The sequence below is a fragment of the Nicotiana tabacum genome, chromosome 23 (genome assembly GCF_000715075.1).
Source record: "Nicotiana tabacum cultivar K326 chromosome 23, ASM71507v2, whole genome shotgun sequence".
Classification (NCBI taxonomy): Eukaryota; Viridiplantae; Streptophyta; class Magnoliopsida; order Solanales; family Solanaceae; genus Nicotiana; species Nicotiana tabacum.
The window spans coordinates 120678974-120693187 of record NC_134102.1 but is presented as its reverse complement, the minus strand read 5'-3'; the positions used below and the strand labels follow the sequence as shown (position 1 = coordinate 120693187).

The 14214-nt window shown below is 40.1% G+C and overlaps 2 protein-coding genes across 3 annotated transcripts; one reads left to right on the top strand and one right to left on the bottom strand.

The window, feature by feature from the left end:
- The first annotated feature begins 406 nt into the window (after positions 1-406).
- Positions 407-2123, top strand: LOC107814870 (gibberellin 20 oxidase 1-like). The gene is made up of 3 exons (XM_016640366.2): positions 407-982; positions 1259-1586; positions 1760-2123. Exons 1-3 carry the CDS (start codon positions 492-494, stop codon positions 2015-2017), a joined length of 1077 nt encoding a protein of 358 aa, XP_016495852.1. The 5' UTR covers positions 407-491; the 3' UTR covers positions 2018-2123.
- Positions 2124-2262: 139 nt separating this feature from the next.
- Positions 2263-4901, bottom strand: LOC107814871 (putative polyamine transporter At1g31830). Of its 2 annotated transcripts, none has more exons than XM_016640367.2 (2): positions 4596-4901; positions 2263-4218 (listed from the first exon to the last, which is right to left on the bottom strand). In XM_016640367.2, exons 1-2 carry the CDS (start codon positions 4596-4598, stop codon positions 2776-2778), a joined length of 1446 nt encoding a protein of 481 aa, XP_016495853.1. In that variant the 5' UTR covers positions 4599-4901; the 3' UTR covers positions 2263-2775. The 2 variants fall into 2 exon arrangements, with proteins under 2 accessions (XP_016495853.1, XP_016495854.1); XM_016640368.2 differs by having other exon boundaries at positions 4612-4899.
- Between the last annotated feature and the right edge of the window lie 9313 nt (positions 4902-14214).

Sequence of the window (14214 nt, the reverse complement as noted above, 5' to 3'; positions counted from 1 at the left end):
TTAGCTAGACATTAACATATCATAGGTCATGCCTATATACTATTTTTATTAAGACTGCTGTACTCTATATGTACTAGATTGTCGTGATCATTGTAATGCTCATATTTATTTGTACTAGAGTTTCAAGATCATTGACATGCGGATGTTTTATTTATTGTTTCATTCTGTTGGTTGAGATTCGTAGTGTTTATTTGCTTAAACATGAATTTTGATTAATGAACATTTTCCAAATAAACTTAGTGCCGAAGAATCCTAGAGATCTTTGCTATTCGGCACATTGGTGGCAACAAGAAACCAATGGCCTCGACAATGCAATAGATAGTACCATTTTTCTTTTCTTAAATCTCTCGCAAAAAGGACACCTCAAATTTCTGTATATATTAAGTAGTTGGGGCCATAAGGGGTTGTATGCACAGAGACACAAAACATGTCAAGTCACAAATCTCTAGTCTATAGCGCGTACTTTATTGCACAACAATAGTCTAATTACAATGGCACCTAGAATTGAAGAAGAACATGTTGAGACACTTTCAATGAACGGCAACAAAATGCAAGTCAAAGATTTCATATGGTCTGAGGAAGAATGGCCTGCACTAAAGCATGATGATTTCGGAGATGTAATTAGCGATATTCCAGTGATTAGTCTTAATGGTATTTGGGAGAATCAAGAACTATACGAAAATGTCTGCCAAGATATGGTGAAAGCAAGCGAAAAATGGGGATTCTTTAAGCTTGTGGATCATGGGGTACCTAGTGAGATCGTTGAGAATTATACCAGTCGCTTGCACGAGCTTTTTGATCTTCCGATGGAACAAAAACTCCAAGGTGGCAGAACATCAAGCTTGCCGTTGGGGTATTACGCTTCAAACCCTGAGTATGAGCAAAACTTGCCTTGGGCTGAAATCTTGCAGCTGCTTCAGTCACCTGAAATGGTTGTCCAATTCGCAAAAAAGGTCTACGGTGACCAATACCACCCATTTAGGTACACATACAACACTTATATCATCAATCAGTCCCCTACTGTGCGAGCTTGATTCATTTTGATGAGACAAGCACGTGAAAATTTCTTTTCAAGAAAGGTGGCAGTAAAATGTGAAATTTGAATATAGGACCTCTACCTACTCTAATTAATACCATGTTAAATTGTGTGACCAGCTCATCTAAGTTTAAGTTGCTAGAGAGAGTAAACTTTAATTTACTTAACTAGTCTTACCAAAAATGCTGATTTTGCTGGTTTTGATTCTGATAAACTGAACAGCAATGCAATGATAGAGTACATGAAAGAGATGGACAAGCTAGGAATGATTATAATGGAGATGTTGGCTCATGGATTAGGTCTAGCAGATGACTTCTTCAGCAAAAACTTTGAAGAAAAGGAGGCTACTATATTCAGGATAAGCAAATATCCCCTTTGTCCCCTCCCAGAGAAGATAGTAGGAATAGGGATCCATTCAGATCCACAAACCTTAACCATATTGTATCAAGACCATGTTGGTGGCCTTCAAATCCTCAAGGATGACAAACAATGGATTGGAGTTCGCCCTCTTCCCAATTCATTTGTCATCAATATTGGTGACACCCTTGAGGTCATTCTCTCTCTCAAAAAAAAAAAAACATAATTACTACAATGATCAGGCTGCAATTTTCTTAATGTATGTTTGGTATGAAGGAAAACATTTTCCCAGAACATTCTGTCATACCAAACACACATGTTTTTGTGTATTTTCAAGAAAGTATTGAACCTTTATTTTTCTTGCAGGCTTGGACAAATGGAAGGTTAAAGAGTGTTATACACAGGGCAGTGGTGAATAAGGAAAAGCAAAGGCTATCAATGGCATATTTCTTGAATCCAACAAGCAGTGCAACAATTGAATGCCCTCCTCAGCTTATTGATCCGGTTTCCAATCCTAGAAAATATGTATCTTTTACGTGGGCTGAGCTGCGGCATCATCTTTTGACTACTAGGAGGGTTAGGGGCAAAGCTGTTGCCATCAATAAATTCCTTATATCTAGTTGAGACTCTAGAATCCTTCATCATTTTCAAATCTATAGACGCGATCTGCATTCTCGACTATGTGAATATACGTTAGTGTAAATGAAAAAGAAGTCTTGTGAAGTCTCATTATGATGGTAAGATTTGAACCCAGGATATCTCTCTGTTCAAACTTTGGATACCATATTGAAGTATGTACGGTGAATAAAAGTCTTGAGTTTGTTTGTTAAATAAACATCACGAGTTCAAACAGACATAACAGCGGTTCATTTGTGAACATATGGATTCAGTTACACCTCTACTATTATTAGTCTTACTAGCTCACTGTGCGTTGCACTACTAATGTAGTCAATTCAGGAAAAACAAAATCACTGTCTATTTCTGAAGCAATTCCTGAATGACTATCACTAATGCAACTTGACACTAACTATAAACAGGCACGTGTGCAGGGAAATACACGTTACAAGATGAGAATCTATCGCTATAAGATCCTTAGAGAGAAAAGGATCATCCAACATTGGATAAACCACTTCTGCAATATGCTCTGGACATCGTAGCAACTAGACACTAACACAAGTAGGCACAAGAGCAGGGCAATAAAACTTACAAGTTTAAAAGCTACCATAAGATCCTTAAAAGAGACGGATCATCCAAACTTTGACAGCCACTTCTACTGATTTCGCTCTATTTCAATGCACTCCATGATAAGAATTTGACACAGTGCCACTGCTGACATGTTAGTGGAATAGTTGTACCATATAAAGTCACTGCTTATTACGGAATCAATGAAGTAAGGATCCATGTGTTGTAATATCAGGAAGATCAGAACTAACAGAGAACTTCAACCATCTCTTCTTCTCAATAAACTTAAGACATGGTTGCATCACCAACCCAATTGCAACGGCAATGAGGCTTACAACCATCACTTTGATCGAAGAGAAGGCCAAAACGACACATATGAGAATGGCTGGAGGTATACACAACAGGATTGCTCCAACAGTTCCCCCTGGTATCTTGAATGGACGTTGTGCATTGGGGCATTTTATCCTTAACCATACAAATGCAATAAATTCCAAGATCATTCCGAAGCAATACAAGAAATTTTCTGCTGCTACTATCTCCTGAAAACTCAGCCATGAGAGCAAAACCACACCAGAAGCTGAGAAGAGAATCCCAAATAAAGGAGTTCCATAACGAGATCTCTTCGCGAAGAACTCAGGGAGCATCCCCCTCTCCGCCATACCAAGTAACTGGAAAGAGTCGCTGCTCATCTCGGCTACAAACATCCCCATATTTGACATTGCAGCAGCCCCTTGAATCCAAACTCTAAGCCAGACTCCACCCAGCATTTTCGCAATATCAGAGAAATAGCCGTCAGTCCACAAGTCACGCTGGAGGGGAACAGCTCCAGTACCAATCAATAAAGGGAAAAAGTAAGACAGAACGACTAGAATCACGGCATAAAACAAAGCCTTGGGCAGAGTCTTCTTTGGGTTATGTACTTCTCCAGCAAGAGTACTTATCGAGTCCCAATAATTCAGATTCCAGAAGAGAGTATTCAGATACAAGTTCCAATCAACACTGCGTACATCAGCCACTAACCATCTTTCGGGCCTTAATTTGGGAATCGAAATGAGCCCCATAACCACAAAAGGAAGAATTGACAATATACCAAGCGAAACAGCAGCCCATCCAACAATAGTTAACCCTCTGTAATTCATGAAAGTGAGAACCACGGTAAGGGCCAAAACAGCTATAGTTCTAGGAAGCCCACCACCTAATGCAGGGATAGCTGATTTCAGGTAATCTAAGAACATAACGGGGTAAAGCGCATTGTCAATGACTCCACTCAGCCATTTCATCCAACCTTGTTGAAAGCCCCAATATGGACCTAAAGCAGATGAAACCCACACAACATAACCACCATTTTCAGGGAACATGGTGCCCATTTCAGCTGTAATCAATGCCTCTGGGATACTCCATATGAATGGGAAAATCAAGAAACCCAAAAGAGCAAGAAGAGGACCAGCTGCCTGCACAGTGTCCTCAACACCAAAAGGACCACCAGAAACCTCATAGAAAATGAGGAAAACTAAAGGCACGACTGAAACTTTTCTAGCATTATTTGCTCTGGGAGATGGAACCTCATTAATCCCTATGTACTCTGCACCATTGAAATCTCCCATTGGAATTGCAGTTTCTCTATGAGCTGAAACCCTCAATTTCTGCATTTTCCAACAAATTTCATGTTTAACAGAAAACAATCACAGCACACATACTCATCATACTTCAACCAACACAGCACAAGAATCACCACACACGGGTGAGTACAATAAATGCAATTAAACTTACCAAAACAATAGTAAAACAATCAATAATGACAAAATCGCATAATGGGTCGTGATAAATGTATCTATACATCAACATAGAGAGCAAAAATTTAAATCTTGAAAAATCTTGAAAATGAAAAAAGCTTCCCATCTACCTATTGTGCATGCATCAGATCCGAGCTAAGGCAAAAGATATCAAAAGTCAAATCTACAGCAAGCAGTATAATAGAAAAATAAAAGATAAAGATGGAGATAGGTAAAGAGAATAAGACCATGAAAGAAAGGTACTTCAATTGGAAAATTCCAGCATTCTTGCCTTGCCCTCAAAGTTAACACAAAGCCAAAGCTTTTAATGCCCAGGGCAGATAGATCGAAGGTATCGCTCTTGACACCTGAGTATTTGCAATGCAAGTATGCAACTGAGAGGAGAGGGGGGTAGGTGTAAGTGTCACTTACGTAGCACTACACTACTGCACCAACTAAATGCCAAGTGAAAGCCCGTTTTTTTCTACTTAAGGATCTATTTCTACTTTTAAAAGAGAATTTTAATCATATTCAATATTCCTTAAGAAAAGTGTATTATAAAAACTAATCGCCTGTATATGGTGTTAAAATAAAAAGGATAGAGAGAAATGTTATATCAACAATTTCTGATATTATCGAGATGTTTGGAGATAAACTTATTCTCCATTCCTGGACCGCAAACTTATATGGATAGATGTTAAAAATAAATTTTTTAATGAAGTTAATTGGAAAAATACTAACTCTCTACACAGAATTAAAATTTCGATATGCAAGTGGATTGTCCGGGATTCGAACCCGGAACTAGTCGGAGAAAACCAGCCATAAATCATAATATATAGCTAACTAAAGTTCACAAATCACAATAATACTAGGATTCGAGTGATCAAATCATGCTCAAAAAGTTCTAACTTGAACAAATTAAAATATAATGTAAGTTTGTTTTTAAATTCTGAGTTAAAATCTTAGCAAGTAGTGTATTATCATCTTGCTTACCAATAATGCACTAATATAATTATGTGTAAACACCAAATATCAATAAAAAAAATTCTTTTATCAAAATGTTTCCTAAACTAAGAAATAAAAAAGGAAGAGAGCAATATCTTTTATATTTTTTTCCAGCAAGACAGCGACATCTATGTTGGAGTTTTAAGCAAAATAAACGTGGAATGTGACCTGCTGGCGCACTATGCGAATAGCCTCACCTGCCCGTTTGACTTATTGCTATCATAGACTTGCTTTTCAATTAAAGCGACTTCATAACCAAAAGAAAGGATTGGAATCGACCCATTTGTGGTAGATTACTAGATTAGGACAAGATTGGGCCACGCTAGAACCCGGGGGACTTGGACCAATCACTCCCATTCGGGAACCTAGGCCCGATAACTATACATAAGGATGTGTATCTTGGGAAAACTACCCTATATACCTACATAATCAAACAGTATTACCCGTATTTACCCATTTTAAAAGTAATTATATAAAATACATATTCTATTACAACTAATTACTCGCCCAATCTAATACATAAGTTGTCACGACCCAAAATCCATTAAGGTCGTGATGGTGCCGGACATCACTGTCAGGCAAGCCAACAATAATTACTTAATTTGGTTCTCATCTTAATATTTTAGAAATCATATTTTTCTTCAATTAAACAGTAAAAGATGGAATGTACAGTGTAAATAATAATATTTTTAATAATTTCAATACAGAACAACCCATAATCACCCCAAAACCTGGTGTCACAAGTATATGAGCATCAACTAAGAAGTAAATATAAAGTACAACATATGTCTGGATTACAACTTAGACAGAAAAAATATAAATACTCTGAGGGAGACTCTGTTGGCTGCGGGTCGTAATATGGAATGCAACTCACGTAAGTCCTCGCGTGCATACACGCCTCTGCTCTCACAAGGCCACTAGTCACATATGTACCTACACAAAAATGTGCAGCAAGTGTAGTATGAGTACGTAATCAACGTGTACCCAGTAAGTATCTAGCCTAACCCCGGAGAAGTTGCGACGAGGGGTCAACATCGACATTCACTAGTGGTCCAATAATATCAAGTATAGTAAAGAGGTAAGTAAATATGAGGCAGAGTAAATAAGTGAGATAAACAAGTATGAATCAGGTGGTACAAATCCCCCTCTTTACGAAGAACACAAGCTCTCCACTAGAAATTTCCTCCTTTACCGGAGCATATATATATATAGATATAGTGGATCTCATCAGATAGATTGTCATAACTCAAATCAGGAAAACTCACAGATTACACTAGCTTCTTGCCAAAGATTACGCACGATTCCATGAGGATATGATATAGGAAATGCCGAGGCGTACGGCCCGATCCAACATAAAAATTTAAAAAGTGCACTGCCGAGGGTCGAACGGCCCGAACCATAGATACATCTATTAAACTACTGAGGCGAACAACCCGCTCTCATGAGAGTGTGGTACATAAATCCTGCCCAGACAATCGGCCCGATCCCATAAGAGTGAAATACATAATCCTGCCGAGGCGAATGGCCCGATCCCATAAGAGTGAAATACATAATCCTGCCGAGGCGAACGGCCCGATCCCACTAGAATAAGAAGTTTTGACGGGTCCTTGACCCCACTCGCGAATAAACGTGCGAGTTGTAATTTCTTTAATAAAAACCTTACAATGAGATATATATATATATATATATATATATATATATATATATATATATATATATATATCACGGAAACATGCCGTAGGAGGAGTAAAGTTATTCGGTGACTAATCGTGAACTCGTGAAGTCTCTACAATAGTAAGTCTATTCTCAAGTAGGAATGTAAAACATAGGAATTTAATAGGCGAGAAAATGCTAGCACCCATCAACATACAACACCTAGGAGTATTTTCTCCTCACAGAGTTAGACATGAGACTTACCTCACTCTGACATTCCAAATCTGGCTCCAACACCGCCCTAACACCTCAAACCGGTGACCGCTGATCCAAAACTAGTCAAATAAGATGCAACCCAATCAAAATATACTCTAATACTCATAATTAATCAATTTATAACAATTGTCAACTCCGCTCGAAAAATCGACAAAGCAACCCTCGGTCCCACGTGTTCGGATTCCGAAAATTTTCGAAGATAAACTTTACTCATAACACCACGAACTCAAATATATAATTTATTCCAAATTTCATGTCCAATTTCGTGGTCAAAATCCAAAAATACTAATTTCTAGGTTTTTCTTCAAAATTCCAAATTTCCACAAATTTTCAAGTCTAAATCCATATATAATCCAAGTATTTAACTTGCAATAGGTGGGAATCACTTATCTTGACATAGATGACGAAAATCTCCCTTCCAAGAGCTCCAAAATCGCTCAACCAAATGACAAAATGGAGGAAAATGGCCAAATCCCGTCTTTTAAAAATCTCACTGCCCAGGCGACCCTTTCTTCGCGAAGGTTGCCCAGCTCTTGCCTCGCGTTCGCGTCCACTTGCTTGCGTTCGCGAAGGGTAACCCAGCAGCCTCACAATTTCCTCTACGCGAACGCGGGACTTCCTTCACGTTCGCGAAGAAGGACACCAGCAACAACAATCCAAAACAACCCGAAATGATTCGAAACCATCCCGAAACACACCCGAGGCACCCGCGACCCTGTCCAAATCGCACAAACCAGTCCCATAACATAACACGGACCTGCTCGAGGTCTCAAATCACATCAAATAATATCAAAATCAAGAATCGCACCCTAATTCAAACTTAATGAACTTTAGAACTTCAAACTTCTACATTCGATGCCGAAAACTATCAAATCACGTCCGATTGACCTCAAATTTTGCACACAAGTTACAGTCAACATTACAGACCTACTCCAACTCCCGAAATCAGATTCCGACCCCGATATCAAAAAGTCCACTCCTGGTCAAACTTCTCATAAACCTTCAGATTTCTAACTTCCGTCAAATGACCCCAAAATGGCTTACGGACCTCCGAATCCACTTCCAGACGCGCTCCCAATACCAGAATCACCATACGGAGTTATTCCCATACTCAAAATCCCAAACAGACATCGATAACATTGAAATACACTTCAACCCAAATTTATGAAATTCTTCCAAAATGCCAACTTCTACAATAGCCGCTGAAACGCTCTCGGGTCATCCAAAACCCGATCCGGACATACGCCCAAGTCCAATATCATCATACGAACCTGTTGGAACCTTAAAATCCCAGTTCCTAGGTCGTTTACTCAAAAATTATACTTTAGTCAATTCCTCCAATTTAAGGCTTCCGAAATTAGAATTCTCTTTCTATATCAACTCTGAACTTCCCAAAATTTAATTCTGACCACGCGTACAAGTCATAATACCCGAAGTGAAGCTACTCATGGCCTCAAACAACCGAACGACGCGTTAGATCTCAAAACGACCAGCCGGGTCATTACATTCTCTCCCACTTAAACATACATTCGTCCTCAAACATGCTAAGAACTACTCTGGAGTTGTTTGAAATCACTGTTTAACACCTTGTGCACCTACCCGTGCCTCCATGACCCCATTGAGCTCATACGCTCGAGCAAACCTGGAAATCCTCTCTTTTATCTAGTCAAATAAGCCTTAGAGCCAAATTCCAATATCTGAAATTCTTTACCATGTCTACTTCCAACATACGAACACCATACCCATCACTACACGATGTACCCATACATGATTGTATACTCTTACCGAATTCACACCATGCACCACATTATTCACATGTCCATAATGACATCCCCTAACAACAATAGCCGAAATTCCACGAATCTGATTCCGCAACGTACCTCATAAAGCATATAAGTCTCGTCCCAGCCCTCGCAACACTGCCACGACAGAAAGGATGTGTTGAAACTCATAACTACCTGCCGAATCACAACTCATGGAGTCTCTCCTCCCGACAAGAACCCTTACCTCATTCTGGACTGAATATCGATATTTACTCTTTAATGTGCCTCATATAAACCTGATCGCACTGATTCCAGGTCCAATAATCTCGTCTTACCCAGTACAAGCTACTCGGGAAATAAGCCACCTCCGACGTTGCCAAAAGTCTCATATGATGCCACAATATGCCAACAAGCTATAAACTCGAATGTGATACATAAGGAAACGAACTCTGGAAAGAATATCTCAACCCACGTAACTAATTTAAACAACCGAAAAGATATTATGGACCTTCCTCAAAAAAATGAGAAGCAAAACACACAATAGAAGATATGGGATACTATACTCAACATCATACTATTGCGGCATGCAACCCGATCCAACCATGATACCGTTGCGGCGTGCAACCCGATCCAACCATAATACCCGTGGCGGCGTGCCACCCGATCCACACATAATAATCTATAAGAAAATACTTATCGAGCTAAAATGCTCATAACTACGAAATACTCGAATATCAACCACAAACACACGGAGTGCATAATACAAATCCTGGGGAGATGGATAGCGCCATACGCTACGAAAATCAAGCACAACTACGATTCAATAAATGACCTGTATCTCGAGAGCCATCCTGCTCTCACAACACCACCAATTACACGGGATCTCAATACAAGTGCGAATAATCAAACCACCCCACAACCCACCTGGCATAATATAGAATACACGGAAGGGCCGACAACAAAAATATCATCCAAGGACCGAAGACCCCTCCGAAAATAACGTTATGCTGAATGAACACATCCGGCCTGATATAGAGCCCATATTCACATTTAGATCCATCCACGGACCTCAAGCTGATTCTGATCGTACCGCACTGGGCTAATAACCCATCAAGGACCCACAATGACCTATTCACGACTCATAAGAACAACCGTCAAATCCAAAATGAACTCACATGGTCCACACCCCAAGGAATATAATGCCTCTTAGGCATAAACTCTCGCACTTGCATTATTACCATGACCTCCACATTCGGTCTCAATCTTTAACAATCAAGTGACTGACATGTCACACTTATACAAATCTCCTCGTGGGGCGTGCTCCCACGACCATTCCGCTCAGGTAGCAAGGTCTGCACATCTATACCACCAGACGTTCTAATTCTGTAGAGTGAGTCAAAAATCTACAAGTCAATACACCAAGCCTCTTCCACATGACATCGATCTCAAGTGACGCTAAAGACAATACCAGCTTACTCTAAACATATGAATTCTTCCATGCTCATCTGAGCTCTTGACACTCTTGTCGACATCAACTGTAACCTAGATCCTCAACTTCCAATTTATTCTCAACTTGCCTTAAAAACAATAATAGGTCCATTGATTAACGTAACGAAACCCAACAACACTCATCCTGAGTGACCCAATTCACGAGACCACATCATCTCAATACCCATGAACCGTCTCATTTTCTCCTTAAGCGCTCAATAGCTTAGCCAACTGGTATACCCGTTCTGCAAGACTTTTCGTGAATCTGGAGCTACTTATTCCCTTCCTCCAATATTTCACCACATACCCAATGATAACATATAACATTCCAATTCCTTAGGCACTGTACTCAAATTCTTGAACCCACCAGGACCACTGTTGAGAGTCACCCACTCTGTCTTGGTCCCGAGTATAAGCTAAACTCTAGCGCTCTGCCAGCACGTGAACATCCTATCAAAGAAGCACCCAACTGAATTCTTTCCCCTTGTAATTACTTCCACCAGAAGCAGAAACTCTGAGTCTTCTCAAAACTGAACATGAACCGATAAGGCCCAAGTATTACACACATTCCTCCAATCCTTTGCTCAAATTACCACTGGTATTTTCTTTCCTTAGTCGTAATAACCCACCAATATGTTGATAACCAGAAACCTCACAAGTAGGCAACCATGCAATCCAATTGTAGACGGTGGGGTTCTCCCACTTAGCTTAAAGCTACAATTACATAACCCCGGAACCCACCATTATTTCTCCTTCCTCATAGTCATGAGCCCGCACAATCGACCTGCCAAATTTCTCGAAATCCTCCTGTTAAACATTTCGTGAACATTCTGAATCACTAGCAACATTCACATATTCCACTTGTTACTGGATAGCCAGTAGAATTTTTCGTAGAAGCTCCGTCAACACCACAAAATCAGTAAACCATCCTGATCCAGTGCTCATTCACCAGCTGTACAAGTTTGTTCACTCCCCAATGACATCAACTAAGGATGTGATAATACATTTCAAATTCAAAGTCATGTTGCATCCCTCTTCATATCAAGCAACTCCTTTCTGTCGTATCCAACCTTCCTCAGTATAGCAGCCAATATTTCAAATTAGTCTGTAGGCCCAGTCACTGTCCACCATAAATCCCAAATCACTCTAAACTTTCCCCATGACGTATAGCTATCCTACAACAGAACCCATATGATACTCTGCCACTCTCCCACTTTGGTCAAACCTTCTCCTTTAAGCAACTACTCGACTTCCGCTTCTCATACTTGGCCTCCCAGAAATTTACCCACCACAAGACACCTTGCACATGTCCTTCCTCATCCTCCACTGCCCAGTTGTTGCCTTGAATCAAAATCCGTCTCTATAACATTTGAACCAATAGATTGCTACCAACTTTAAAGCCTCTCTGAAGATCATCCTTCTCGAACCATCAACACTAGGAACACCGATTCGATCGTGAACCACTGCACACCGCGATCTCTAACAGCCGCTTCCCCGGCACTATTCCACAATACCCTGCCCCAAAGGCAAATTGAAGAAAACCATAACACCGACGAACCTTAATGCGTTTAACAAGGGCGATGACGCCACATCATAATTGAGATCTCCACCACGCTCAAAATACCAAGTCTCGTTACTCCATCAACCCAAACACTCATAGTCCGATTGCCTTTCCTCCGCTGGAAATAAAACACTTAGCCTCTGAATCATGCACTTAGTAAAACCTCCCTTCAATTCATTCACTACCTCGACGCATAGATAGGCATCCTACCATTACACAAACACGGTGCGATAACAACGCACGAATTATCATAACAATCAATGCCAAATCTCAAAACCATAGGAAATACTGATGCTGAGCTGAAATGACAGGACGACCTTCCGCAAGGCGACAGTAATAGCCCAATCAAACACGTAGGCAGAGACATCCTGCACCACCTCTGTAGTACCATGACAATTTCCCGATTCCCAATCTATAACAAGAGCTTCACGTCGCATAAGATTGAATAGGAAAGAAATAAAAGTACAAGCTTCAAAAGAATCAATTCGCACGATGAGGAATCAAGAAGGGAAGTGCTCCTAACAACCTTGTAGCCTCTCGAAGATAAGTACAGACGTCTCTGTACCAATCCGCAAGACTCTACTAGACTCGCTCATGACTCGTGAGACCTAAGTGAATCTAGCGCTCTAATACCATATTGTCACGACCCAAAATCCATTAAGGTCGTGATGGCGCCAGACACCACTGTCAGGTAAGCCAACAATAACTATTTAAGTTGGTTCTCATCTTAATATTTTAGAAATTATATTTTTCTTCAATTAAACAGTAAAAGATGAAATCTACAATGTAAATAATAATATTTTTAATAATTTTAATATAGAACAACCCATAATTACCCTAAAAACTGGTGTCACCAGTGTATGAGCATCAACTAAGAAGTAAAAATAAAGTACAACATATGTCCGAAAATACAACTTAGACAGGAAAAATATAAATACTGTGAGGGAGACTCTGTTGGCTGCGAGTCATAATATGGAATGCCATTCACGTAATTCCCCGCGTGCATACATGCCTCTGCTCTCACAAGGCCACTAGTCACATATGTACCTGCACAAAAATGTGCAGCAAGTGTAGTATGAGTACGTAATCAACGTGTACCCAGTAAGTATCTAGCCTAACCCCGGAGAAGTAGTGACGAGGGGTCGACATCGACACTCACTAGTGGTCCAATAATATCAAGTACAGTACAGAGGTAAGTAAATATGAGGCAGAGTAAATAAGTGAGATAAGCAAGTATGAATCAGGCGGTACAAATCCCCCTCTTTATGAAGAACTCAAGCTCTCAATTAGAAATTCCCTCCTTAACCGGAGCATATATATAGATATAGTGGATTTCATCAGATAGATTGTCATAACTCAAATCGGAAAAACTCACAGATACATTGGCTTCTTGCCAAAGATTACGCACGATTCCATGAGGATATGATATAGAAGATATCGAGGCGTACGGCCCGATCCAACATAAAAATTTAAACTGTGCACTGTCGAGGGTCGAACGGCCCGAACCATAGATACATCTATTAAACTGCAGAGGCGAACGACCCGATCCCATGAGAGTGTGGTACGTAAATCATGCCGAGGAGATCGGCCCGATCCCATAAGAGTGAAATACATAATTCTGCCGAGTCGAATGGCTCGATCCCATAAGAGTGAAATACACAAATTCCTGCCGAGGCGAACGGCCCGATCCCATTAGAATAAGAAGCTTTGACGGGTCCTTGACCCCACTCACGAATAAACGTGTGAGTTGTAATTTCTTTAACGAAAACCTTTCAATGAAGTGTGTGTGTATATATATATATATATATATATCACGGAAACATGCCGTAAGAGGAGTAAAGTTATTTGGTGACTATTCATGAACTCCTGAAGTCTCTACAACAGCAAGTCTAGTCTCAAGTAGAAATGTAATATAGGGGAATTTAATAGGCGACAAAATTCTCAAATAGTGCAGCTACATCATGATGTGAACCTAAGCCTACCCGAACAATAATATGAATGTAGCTACATACGGGCTCTCGTCACCTCGCGCGTACGTAGACCCCACAACAAGTAGCACACATCAACATACAATACCTGGGGGTATTTTCCCCCTTCATAGAGTTAGATAGGAGACTTACC

Coding starts and splice junctions, on each gene's coding strand:
- LOC107814870 (XM_016640366.2), top strand. CDS start 492: ATGGCACCTAGAATTGAAGAAGAACATGTTGAGACACTTTCAATGAAC. Junction 983..1,258: donor GACCAATACCACCCATTTAG/GTACACATACAA, acceptor TAAACTGAACAG/CAATGCAATGATAGAGTACA. Junction 1,587..1,759: donor ATATTGGTGACACCCTTGAG/GTCATTCTCTCT, acceptor TTTTTCTTGCAG/GCTTGGACAAATGGAAGGTT.